Below are 12952 nucleotides of genomic sequence, written 5' to 3' on the forward strand. Positions count from 1 at the left end.
CTTCTATGTCATCTTAATCATTAATTCATTAGTATCGGTTTTCTGAGCTACTGAATCGATAATTTCGTCATCAGATACTTAACGCAAACACGTGTTTCGTGAGTCATAAATTAATTATCGTATACTCCTAATATGTTTTCTAAGAGACAATAGTGTACTTGCACTGTCGGCAAATTCTTAAAGTCGGTGTTTTATTTTTGTTCGAACAATAGAGGTAATAAATTCCAAATCAAGTTATAAAGGTTGTAAAATAAAACGTTGCTATGTTCGAGATACAGAGGTCAAATTTGATTTTTCTAGTTATAGAGTGAAAATATGTACCAAAATGGCTTGGAGGGACTCGGTGATTATTTCGACTAACAGAGGGACAAAATTTCAAGTAATAGAGGTTTTCGGGTTTGAAGGGAAGGGAACAAGACATTTTTTCGAGATTTGGAGGTTTTTGACTTATCGAGGTTCGACATAACGAGGTGCTACTGTAGTTTAATAATGTATGGATGTATGTTTGACACGTAAACCACGGAACGGATTTTGATGATACTTGGCAGTTATGAAGCTTATACCAAAACAATAGATAAGCTATAAAACTACTTGTTTATTCCCACGTGTTCGTCCGGGTGATAAACCGCACGGCACTGAACATTGGAGGTAACCAATATCGAGTTGTTAAACTACCTCATTGTTATAAAAATAAATGAGAAAGCGAAACTCCGGTGTGCATTCGACATCGACGCTCTCCTCCGATGAATAACGGTTCTCAAATCTTGTAGTGTTGAACTTACGTCTGTTGAATATTTTACTGTTTCTTCGAAAATTTTAAAAGAGCTTTAAAGACATTATTTTCCAATTTATTCAGTTAAAATTATTTAATGCTATCTGTGCTATTAAGTCTACATAATACAACCTTATTATAAATAAATAAACCATTCATATAAATAAATTTATTCTGTAATCGATTTAAGGGTGACGTAATACAAAAGCGCTTTTAAATTATTTACATACAAAATCTATCCTAATAAACTTAATCTACAATTTCGTGTTTACAAAATTAAATAACAATTTAACTAGTTTACATTAATATACACGCGTCCACAAACTAGTCAAAAGATAAGTTAATAACATACATTACACTTTTCCAAACATTGTTATGTCTCATTCAGATCAAGTTCATTCAACACGAGTATAATATTTAGTCCATTCACCATTCACTAATTCTAAACAGGGGATTTATCATTAGCTTTTTCTTGTAATGGGACTTCTTCCGGAGATGTACCATTGACCGTGGTGCGCTCGTTTGTTCTCGGAGTTGAACCGAATTTTTTCTTTATTGAACTCCAATTCTTCTTAATAGTTATAACAGCCACAATGACAACCATAGCTGCTATTATAATACCTATTACACTTTTGTCTACACCACCTCCAGATTTCGATTCAGCTGTTTTTGCACCTATCTTCACTTCTGAATCTGCTTGCGACGTTTCTGTTGGAGCTTCTACAATACTATTCAAAGGAACATTATCGATGGGTTGCTGATTAACAGCATTACGTAGGGAAAATTCTGTTACTGAAGAAGTACTTTCAGAAACTGAAGATGCTGCACTTGTTTGCGGGGTAGGTGCTGTTGTTGCTTCCGTACTAGGCGTAGTATTACTTGAATTAGATTCAGTGTTTAATGATTTCTGAATATCATCGGGTTGGAATGCAATCATACCCGGCAACGTTGCATCGAATAAGTCATCTCCAATTGATTCTGGTGCATCTGGACATTCAAATATCTTCTTCTTACACGATTCATAACAAACACTTTCCAAAGTTTCCTTTAATGATTTGCACAAATCTTCAGAAAGATCAGACGCCGTAAAGGGCAGCGTAAGTTGGCGTAGTGACTTTAGGTTAGAAAAAAGTTCCGGTGTAAATTTCTGAAAAATATTGGATAAATAAAAACTATTAAAAACTTAATTGCAATTCAATACCCCTGGAAATTCTAGGAGAATTTTTAAAATATTATTAATAAGAATTGAATTAATTATGTACTTGATATGATTAATTATTATTTTTAAAGCAAAGGCTCTCGCCGGCGCGGGCGCGAAATTTTATAATTATTGTTTTGAATAACTAAGTATTCATTTAAGTTACGTTATTAAGATACATTATTATTATTTTAATTTATAATACAGATTAAGATGAAATACAAAATTACTTATATTTCGATCTTTATAAGAATGTATCTTACCGTTCTTATATCGTTGCCGCCTAAGTCTAGTTCTTCTAACTTCATTACCGAAAGGCTATTTTTCAAATCTTGCGGAAATTCTATCAGGCGGTTATTTGCTAGTTTCAATTTAACTAATGCTGGAAGCTCGCTCACCGACTGAAATAATGTTGTTAGGTCATTGAAATAGGATGAACAATTTTTTTCTCATCTTATTAATTTTATGATAAGTACTTACACCTGCAGCCAATTCCATTATAGCGTTGTCATCTGCATTAAGTACTTCCAATTCTTTCAAAGTGGATATCTCTTTGGGAATCTCTGTTAACTTATTGTTATTTAAATTTAATGTGGTTATCCTTGAATCTAGGGGCCATGGGAATTCTGTAAGAGAATATCCAGAACAATCTACGACGAATTTGTTTTTATCCCCTTCAATGCTGCAAACGCATGGTTTTGGGCATGGTAATGGAGACGAAGAATTGTTAGTATCTTGTTCATTTTCGTTTACATCTAGTGGCATTATATGTTCCAATTTTGGGATTGCTTCTTGAGTTGTGATTTCAATATTATCATCTATAGATGGGTCTCCACTACCTTCTATAGCATCGTCTACATTTTTAGTCTCTAACAAAGGTTGGATATCACCCTCGGAAGGTATTTCCGTTACATCACCATCTTGGCCGCTAACGATTCCTTGGCTGAAATTTGGTAAAGATGCATTAACACGTGACTATATAAAGCAATGGATATCTTTTATCATAACGAGCTGACGTAGAATTGCTAAGTACAGAGATAAGAATCGTGATAAATACAAGGGCGTAACTATAGGTATACTTTTAGAATATTCTATAAACCTAATTTTAGATAAATATTATATTCGTTCATGTTATTTGCTTCAAGAAAAAATATGTATAATGTATCCTTGTAGTCTGTCAAGTGGCGTACCAGACGTTGTTTTACAAAATTAGATAAAAAATAAGGTGTTACACACATAAAAATGCTAATTAAATTAACGAACAAATTAAACATTTTAATAGTTAATAATGTAGTACATACTTCAGAATTTAATTGTATAGGTATTGCGAATGGCGCATAGTAGTTTACATGAAATGTCTCCATTTACATACTTTATTTTAAATAAATTTAATTGACATCATTTAAAGGTGATCGATTATATAAACACTATTATCGATGTGTCATTAATTAAATGTTATTTACTTACATCAGACAAGCTGCCAAAATAAAGCACAGACGTTTTGTCTTCATGGTCACTAGGAATGTGGTTCACTGTGTTAGTATTGGCAACAGAGTTCCCTTGCTACCCTGCTTAGCACTAGTAGCATCGGGTCGCAGAGCGCGTAACTCACTGACACTTATAAACTATTATCACTCCACGATAAGATTACCTGCTGCATGGCGAGCTTATCGCGAATCAAACTCGATAACGATTGTCCGCATCAACAGCAAAACTAATTTCCTCTTTTTCCAACAACATCTCATATACTTCAAAGTATAATTTAGCGTTCATACAAATAATATTTTACGTCATTTCTTATCAGGCCTCTAGTCGCATAATGACTTCTAAAAATAATCACACTTTAATATTTTCGATGATTTACAGACGTTTCTTGAATTTATGAAAAATATTTATCTAGAATTTATCGGATTCGTCACTGAAACGTTTTGTGTCAAATTACACAAGGACTCATTGTATTCAAATTTTATTTACCCAAGAACACAGTTTTGACTATATTATACCTTTTGTCAGTTTCGAACTTGTGAAAGACAAAAAACTAATACAATAAAAAATACAATAATGTTTCTCGTTTTTTTATGGAAGAGTTCAATCACGTGTGTGTTTACATTGATTCATGAATTTAATGATGAACAGGTCAACTTACGATACCTACATTTTTCGATCGACTGTAGTCAAATAGTAACTATTTTGAGAATTGAAAATATATTACGTGAGGTTCAAACTGTTCAAAAAAATAGTCTAGGTCAATGTTACAAAAACCATTCGGCTTTATAAAGCCTATACAAAAAGTCTCCTCAATAAACTATTACAATTACTAATAAGATTTTTGATAGGTTATAAAAGTAATAAAAACCAAAGAAATAGATACCACATATCTATTTAAATTTATCACAAACAATATAAAATGGGATGTACTATTATTAAATGACTGTAAAATATATTTATCTGTTAAGATTAGTAAAGAAGAATTTAGAGAGAATGGTAAATTTTTGTATTAATAATTTACTTACTACTTATTAAAGTACAATAAATTACATTTACTCAATTTCTCCAATAATAATTTTTATTTTTAGGTACGCACTGTTAAACCTTGTTCACTTAACTATTGTTTCGTAAACACTGCCGACTTTATGTTAACGATATACGAAAAAGTACATTTGACTAACTAAATATATCGCCTCGGTGCGAACGATTTATAAGTCTTCCAGTGTTTACTTTAGCGAACTCGCGTTTAGCACAGTAGTTTTTTGAACGTTCAATCTCGTTGGTGTCTCGCGTTCGACTTGAATTTTTTCAGTCTTTTCATATTCATTTTGTTTACTTAACAGTATTGTAATGGCGGCGACTTGGCGGACTATTTACAAACAAATAGGCTCCTCAGCGAGGCCACCATACGAACCTTCCTTCGGCAGCTGGCTGAGGCCATGCGCGCCATTCACGCCAAGGGGATTGTCCATCGTGATCTGAAGCCACAGAATATTCTCCTGACACACAACGTCGCCCCACCTCGCACGCCGCACCCCGAAGAGATTACACTCAAGATCGGTAAGGTTCACACTTTTAAAAAGAACAATTGACAGGAATATTTTACTGTTGATTCTTAGGGTGCGCTTCCACCAGAGATTTGAGAATACGAAGCGAGCCAATAGTATCGCTCAAACGCTTAATGAAGCGAATCTCTGGTGGAAAAGCACCCTTGTACCAAAAAGAACGAAAGAATGCACATCTTGAACGAATATATCACACTTGTTTAAACAATTTTAATGTGTTTTGGGGCGTTTCTCTGATTATTTATTTATGGCATAACAATTTCTTACACAGCTGATTTTGGATTTGCTCGATTCTTAGAAGAAGGAAATATGGCCGTCACACTTTGCGGATCTCCTATGTATATGGTAACATTCACATATTTTAACTATTACACTTTATCATAAATACCTTAAATAATTGCAAACATTCTATAGATACAGTAAAATGTCACTTGTTAAAGAAATTCTGAATGGTTCTGTTCACGATGTATTATCGACTCTTGATAGAGCATAATATAAAAGAACAAATTAATTTACCCTTTTTCCTCCTTTTTTACACTAGTAAGTAAATATTTTTAATAGTCATAACTTTTTCAGTACTAAACATGTATTTCATACAAAAAATTCTATATATGAAAATTAAACCATACAGTATGTTTTCATAAAAGAAGCTCAAAAATCAATTTTAACGACTTTGAATTTCAGGCGCCCGAAGTTATAATGTCCCTAAAATATGACGCAAAAGCGGACCTCTGGAGCTTGGGCACGATCGTATATCAATGCTTAACTGGCAAGGCTCCTTTCCAAGCGACCACGCCGCACGAACTTAAGGCTTTCTACGAGAACAGCGTCGACTTACAGCCCAAGTAAGTTCTCATTTAATTAGTCAAACGAATAAACCTCGATCATTTCATGTATGGCCACACTATAAACAGATATGGCTTACATGTTCTTTGAAAATAGTTACAACAAAGACTAGTTACTTCAAAAGTTGATTCCATTCGTTTATAGCGGATGTTTACAGTTCTTCATTCAGTAGTCTAAAGATTTTAGAATGCGAGTATTTTTATTTATACATGTTCGTCTACGTTTAAGATTTACAATTTCAACTTTGATGTAGTTTAGTTAATCGTGTCATCTCAAAATATTATAGTGTTTATATTTTTCTAACCGTACTAAATGAATATTATGTTATCCTCAAAAAACTTTTTTTTTTAAATATAGTTGATGGGAATTATTTATCATTTCACTTAATAAGCAAGTGATGTGTAATAAAAGTAACTAATTTACTACATATTACATACATACTAGCTTTCCGCCCGCGGCTTCGCCCGCGTTTTCAAAGAAAAACCCGTTCCCGTAGGATTTCCGGGATAAAACCTATCCTATGTCCTTTCTCGGGTATCAAAATATCTCTATACCAAATTTCATGCAAATTAGTTCAGTAGTTAAGGCGTGATTGAGTAACAGACAGACAGACAGAGTTACTTTCGCATTTATAATATGTATTAAGTATGGATTATGTGAGTTCTATTATTATAACGGAATCCTAAAATCTACAACGCTCACTGTGCCTATTCACGGTTTCACAAATTAAACACTTCCTTATTGCAGTGGAACAAATTTGGCCATTTCTTCATTTAATTTCCTAAACTGTACGTGAAATCTCAAAGAACGCGAGTTCGTGTAAAACGTACAACGACTCGATGTTTATTGATTGTTAATGTTATGCGGGTTAATTTTGGAAGTAAATTTGCGTCCGCCAGTGGAAAGCAAAGTTTTGTAAACTTTAGTCTAATTTTGAATTATTATTGAATAAATGTTTCTCAGTTCGTAGTTACTTCAAATTGTATGCACGAAATTGGTATTTATATACTTTGTAAATAATCTTATATTGTAATGATGTTAACAATGAAATGCGGTTTGTGCAGTTTTCAACAATAAAAACGTTGAATGAACATGGCGGTTGAAGAGAGCAAGCCGTTGGTTCATACTTTGTATTATTTTCAATAGAATTTATGCCTTATATAATGCCATATATGTATAATGCTAAAATTTTTATAATTCATGAATACATACCTACTTAGTAGGTAAGTGCCTGCATAAAAGACTATAATTACCTCCTACATACACATCGTAAGAAGGAGACAATATTATTGAGACAATATTATTGAACGTCGCCCAAGAGGGCTTTCTGAAACCATTCTACATGAAGGTATTTACCTTCTTTTCACTTTTATTTTGCTTTAATGATTATTATCATAGCCTTCTCAGAATCCGCTGTAGTAACTGCGAAAATACTTCACCGCTATAAATATACCAATCAATTAATCAATAGCAATTTATTGCGAAGATAATGAACCTTTAAATGCATCAGTGCATTATAAAGAACGTTTAATTGCATAGACAGCAAATGTGTTTGCTACTTCTAGTGTACCTATATGTGCGACTAAAAATAATTCTTAAACGTTGTCAGCTGATGTTCGCCTCACAGCTGGCCCTCATGCTATATAATGCCGTTATTCATCAACGGTAATAAAGCTAGAAGTCGTCATTATTTACTCTGAAGGCAAAATAAATTAAGAATTAACACAATTACCAGTGTTTTTTTTTTGTTTAAAAATAACTATACGAGTTTCCTTTCAATCGTTTAAGGTTAGATTGCAAAGCTGTTAATATAATATGTTCATATAAAATTATTGAAACAACGTTAGATAATTGTTTATACTTTATACGTGTATATCTATGAATATTGCGTATCTGTAAGAATACATAGTATTTTACACTTTCACATAAACAGCATATCCATTGATATAAAACTTTCACGTCATTATTGCTCACTGTAATGGACATAACGTCATATTATTCTCGCAAGTCCATCTGAGCATGCCATTATTATGTTTGATAAAATGACTCATGTTTATGTTTATATGAAAAACCCTTTTCAAGAATATACGAGTAATTTTAAGTATCAGAAAGAATTATTTACATCAAATTCAAAGAATAGTTTTATTACTGATAACTGCACTACAGTGAATGTTTATTTTTAAGAATTTATCGCAATTTATTCCTTTGTCTCTTGTCAGTTACAATTTTACACGATTAGATACATCATAGGTCTCACCTATGAAAATATATAAGTATATGATGATATAACTAAAATAATGATATCATAACGCGATAAAAGTATAAAAAGTGATGTTTAAACTTTGCAGGATGCCAGCCGGAACAAGTCCCGAGCTCTGCAATTTACTTATCGGCTTACTGAGACGAAACGCTCGAGAACGGATGCCTTTTGAGGTGTTCTTCAACCATCCATTCTTACAAAGACCCAGAACAACTTCTATAACAAGTTAGTATAGTACACACCATCTTTGCCTTATCATCATTCATTAGTCTAGTTTTGTATAACATTAACCATAGAAAACATTTTTTTCTTCACAAATCACTACGCAATAATATTTCGATCACATCTTTCCGCGTTGTTCCAGGAGCGAGTAGAGATTTCCTTATCGTATGTCACGTTAAAGTAGACAATTAATTGTTAATTAGTCAGTGATGCAGTAAATTTGATTAATATATACAAAACATGAGTTTAATCGTACGTTTCATAAAACTTCGATATGTTCGGATGACTCACTCTATTCGACCTAAATGTTTCATTCTTACAAAATCTGTTACAGTTTCCTATTTATTTGGCCTCTATGTATTTCATTATTCGTATTATACTTTAATAGCTGTATTGGATTACCTCAAGAAAAATAGGTTTCATTATCAGATAAAAACATTAAAGACACGAGTTACATTAACCTCTTAAAATGTTTTGTTTGATTACATCAGTTCTATGAGGGAAGGCACACAGATTCTGCTCGCTCATTCAGAGCGCTGACCTGACTTGTTCAATTAAATGTCAAGAGTTCATCACACTTTTTATAATAGTGATTCAGTTCTATTGCGATAAATGATAGGTCAAAAGTATAGCAGGAAATGGTGTCACATCTGCGACTTAAGAAAATTATTCTGAAGATTTACGTAATTACTTATGTATCAGTAATGGAGATTAAATGTATAATTTACGCAATTTTGTCGTTTTGGAAAAATTAGATTAAAAGAAATAAATACAAGTTGATGTAAAGCACTTTGATTAAAAACCACAAAAAAAAACTTCACATATTTTAAGTTCTATGTAACATTGATAACGCTTTTTACACGTACTTTTTAAAATTAACTTCACTAATAAAAGATTCACACTCATGGTATAGGTTACATTTGTAACGATGTGGTTACGGTATAAATATTGTTCAGGTTTGGACTCGGACCTGCCTGATATATTGGAGAGCGATAATGAAGGCCGTCCCGATACTAACTGTATCCTAGAGGAGTCTTGGGAGAGCCAGGGTATATCATGATCAATTTCTCTTTCGCTTTACTTGCATGGGGTGGGTTCATTATCAGTCGCATAACATATCCTTATCATACTGTAGGTAGTAGGTACGCTTGAAACGCATGGCTTACCTTTTTAAATATCAACAATTAACATTTACGTATATTATGAAAATGCTGGCATGTTTGGATATTAAATATTCATTTCTTATGTTGAAACATTTCTTTTTATTTAATAGTTAATGTTAAATGTAAATTCAATAAAAATTACTATGACCTCCGACAAAAGATAACGTTTTAACAAGGAATACATTTTTACGATTCCATATTTATTAATAGCATTGTTCATAATTGTATAAAAACAAATAACAAAGTGCAACGTCTGCACCCGGGCAATGTACTCGGACGATTTTGTGCTTCGCATGAATGTTTAACGGGAACGCACTGCCGTGAAGCGAAGCATAATGTGGGGAGTTATCGTACGGTACTTCGGCCGGGTCTGCAGTGTTATTTACTTCGAAATCGTAAATCGCCATTCGGAACGGCTATATAAATAATGTATCGACCCTGCGGTCGTTTATTTTGTGCATGGCGATACGTCGCTCGGTGGATGTATGTATCCGTGAGATGTTTTGGAATTTGCGGATATCGGAGGTGTTGTGTCTGGTGGAGTTTGTATTGGCGCGGTGTTCAGTGTGCGTTGTGTCGGTAGGGACGGGCTCGAGCGCGGCGGTGGGGGGCGCGCGCGCGCCGCAGCCGCAGCCCGTGCCCGCGCCGCAGCCCACGAGGAAGTCGCAGCCTACGTCTTCAGGTGAGCTATTACATTTTTTTGCGCGTATTTACGTTTTACGCGTCACTAACTCGCTAGGAAGAGCATTTGTTATCATAGTTAGCATCATTAAACTATCCAACGTTTACAATTTTTTTGTTAATTTTGCACTTGAAATCAACTGATGATCAAAGTAAGCTGGAAACACCTTACTTTGATCATCAGTAATTTGTATTGGAAAATGCAAATTAAACAAAAAAAAATATAAACGTTGGATAGTTTAGTGATGCGAACTATGAACTTAACTCTTTAGTTATTCATTTATTACACATTGAAACGCTTTATAATTTGAATTCAGTGGCTCACGTTTCAAGGTGATTTTCGGTAGCAAAGCAAATTTCAATATCAATTTCTTGTCTTAATAATCGTTGATCAATTGCAAGATATATTTTCGGTATCACGAAAACGATATATTATCGAATTATAAATATAATATATTACATTGTTTTATAGCTTTTCATATTATTTCATAGAAAATACAAGAATTACAAATCACAATACATAGTCTGATTTTGATTTGTAAAATGTTTTATTCTTCTCGACGCAATTGTTGGTCTGAATGATAACCCAGGATCGTGTATGTTTAAAGCACGTCGTTCTGTATCAATTTTATTGCAGCAATAATTCATTTGCTTCCAACATTTTGCAATGTAATAAATTCATTAATTTATAGAAGTCTACAATATTATACTCATTAATAGTTGATAGTTTTAAATAAAAAATATGACTTTTTATTGACCTTGGCATAAAGAAAAATAACATGTGAATACATAATTGTATTAACAAATTAACTGTACAAAAAATCTCAATATTCTTCTGCTTTACTGAAATAAGTGTTTAAATTAAATTAATATATGAATATTTACTATTTTTATACTAATATCTTGACGACATTACCGTTTCGCAATTTGGCTCGGGAACAATACATGTACGTCCACTGAGTTTGACCTTCAGTATATTCCGTGTCAGTGGAGTTATGTATTCAGTGCTGAAGAAAACTGCCGATATTCAGCAAAATTCTTCAAAATATGGTAATCAATAAGACGTTTTTAATAAATGACATGCTTAGAGTATGATATGCTTTGAGAATTCATCCACAATGTAATTGATCAACGTTTAATAAAAAGGAACAATAGCATATTTTTCATAATGTTTTTTAGAAAGATATCACTTAACCTTGCTTGAAATTAAGTCAATAAATATAGTTTTTATCGACGCGAAATATATCAATGCAAAATAATGTATTCACTATTCATATTATTTCTGATACATATTGTGCTAGTGATTTTAGTATCATTAAATTAATATTTAAATCATTATTATTACCTAATTATTTAGGAGACCTCTACACAAATAAGGAACAACACGGATGATTCATTACTGTTTACTATTCCCTAAATAAATGTTAATGTAATCGTCTAGTGTTCTTGCTAACTACCTATTTGTGTCAATTCACCTTTATTGTTGAAGGGTTATTCTTGTTGTTTCACTGTTTTTATATATTGTGTTGAATGTGTTAAGGACAATTTTAGGTAATTTTGTTGCAAGTTCAAATTTCAACTATAATGTTTAGTTCTGTTATTGTTAAGATGTGACCAGACTTGTTTCTGATTTAAATTACAAAATAATCTATTACAGTTCTAATAAATGAACTAACAAAAAATACTTAAGGTTTCAAGGGACACCCGGATGGAACGAAGTTAATAAAATAACTGGCTTGCTTTCTATAAGAGAGAGAGAGAGAGAGTGACATAATGAGAAATACGCACACGCGGCAGTCGGCACAGATTACAACTATAGCAAAATGTGTCGTAACAACTTTTTGTCTTAATTCTGTCTAGTCCCGTTTCGCAACGCGTGACAAGGAACTTCGTTCCAACATAAATGTTGTCCCAAATCCTTGTCACTATTGTCACGCGTGCTTAAGTACGATCAATGCAATAACGCTATGTTTGTGTACAGCCGACTCATCCGAAGCGGTATGGGCGGGCGCGGAGGACTTCGTAGTGGTGGAAGCGGACAGCGGCTCGGGCGAGTACTCGGGCGGGTCGTCGTCCAGCGAGGCGGCCCCGCGGCCCCGCTCCCTGGCCCTCACGCGCCACACGCCGCACTCTCCCCACTCGCCGTCGCCCCACTCGCCGCACCTGCCGCACTCGCCCCACTCGCCCCACTCGCCCCACTCGCCGCACTTGCCCGTGTCGCACGCGCCCATCGCGGAACACAATGTGCAGATGAGGGTGAGTTGCGAGTGATGTGAATGGGCGGCTTTATAATAGATATAAAGATGACCATTAACTTTTTGGTTTGAGTTTAATGTCTGTCACTGTCACTTTGTAAAGTGCATGCAATGCTTCAAATTCGTTGAAATATTATGTTATGTTGGTGTGAAAAAAATATGGATAGAGTAATTTCAAATATGTAAATGTAAAACCTGTAATTGTATTATGAAATTTCATGTAGTGTCATCTTTCCTCGTTCATTTCAAGATAAGATATAAAAAATAAGGATATTACTTATATGGCCTAGATAATTTTACATCCTTGACTTTATTTTCCTTAAGACCTACTCACGAATAGCCTCTTCGAACATAAATTGATCCACGCGTCTGAGACTAATTATGATTATTTTAATTGTATTTTTATTGCACAACCTATAAGAAACGTCATATTAAGCTTTGTTATTATATAATAAAAAGTAAAAACATTCCACTTGACACGATTATAAATAAATAATGGCTT

General features: G+C 33.6%; 2 protein-coding genes across 4 annotated transcripts in view; one reads left to right on the forward strand and one right to left on the reverse strand.

Moving 5' to 3' along the window:
• The window catches only part of Atg1 (serine/threonine-protein kinase unc-51-like protein Atg1), a 39663-nt gene that overhangs the window by 14348 nt on the left and 12363 nt on the right, over positions 1-12952 (forward strand). For 2 of the 3 annotated variants that reach the window (XM_090108788.1, XM_090108789.1), the window contains exons 3-9: positions 4802-5018; positions 5295-5368; positions 5708-5868; positions 8218-8354; positions 9308-9400; positions 10098-10196; positions 12177-12451. In XM_090108788.1, the coding sequence (XP_089964914.1) occupies positions 4802-5018; positions 5295-5368; positions 5708-5868; positions 8218-8354; positions 9308-9400; positions 10098-10196; positions 12177-12451 (1056 nt within the window). The remainder of the gene's footprint in view (positions 1-4801; positions 5019-5294; positions 5369-5707; positions 5869-8217; positions 8355-9307; positions 9401-10097; positions 10197-12176; positions 12452-12952) is intronic. The other variant, XM_090108791.1, reaches the window with a different exon arrangement.
• Positions 927-3756, reverse strand: LOC149903473 (uncharacterized). The gene is made up of 4 exons (XM_090108792.1): positions 3438-3756; positions 2451-2913; positions 2234-2371; positions 927-1919 (listed from the first exon to the last, which is right to left on the reverse strand). The coding sequence occupies exons 1-4, from the start codon at positions 3479-3481 to the stop codon at positions 1215-1217; spliced, it is 1350 nt and encodes a 449-aa protein (XP_089964918.1). The 5' UTR covers positions 3482-3756; the 3' UTR covers positions 927-1214.

This window comes from Colias eurytheme, chromosome 13 (genome assembly GCF_061535395.1).
Source record: "Colias eurytheme isolate Ceu_HAF_F1 chromosome 13, ilColEury1 Martin Lab GWU primary, whole genome shotgun sequence".
In the NCBI taxonomy this organism is placed as follows: Eukaryota; Metazoa; Arthropoda; class Insecta; order Lepidoptera; family Pieridae; genus Colias; species Colias eurytheme.

Bases quoted from the DNA above. Each gene is read 5' to 3' on its own strand.
- LOC149903473 (XM_090108792.1), bottom strand. From the start codon at position 3,481: ATGAAGACAAAACGTCTGTGCTTTATTTTGGCAGCTTGTCTGAT. The intron at 2,914-3,437 runs GTAAGTAAATAA...ACCAAATTTCAG, and splicing joins ATTTTGGCAGCTTGTCTGAT to CCAAGGAATCGTTAGCGGCC. The intron at 1,920-2,233 runs GTAAGATACATT...AATATTTTTCAG, and splicing joins GCGGCAACGATATAAGAACG to AAATTTACACCGGAACTTTT.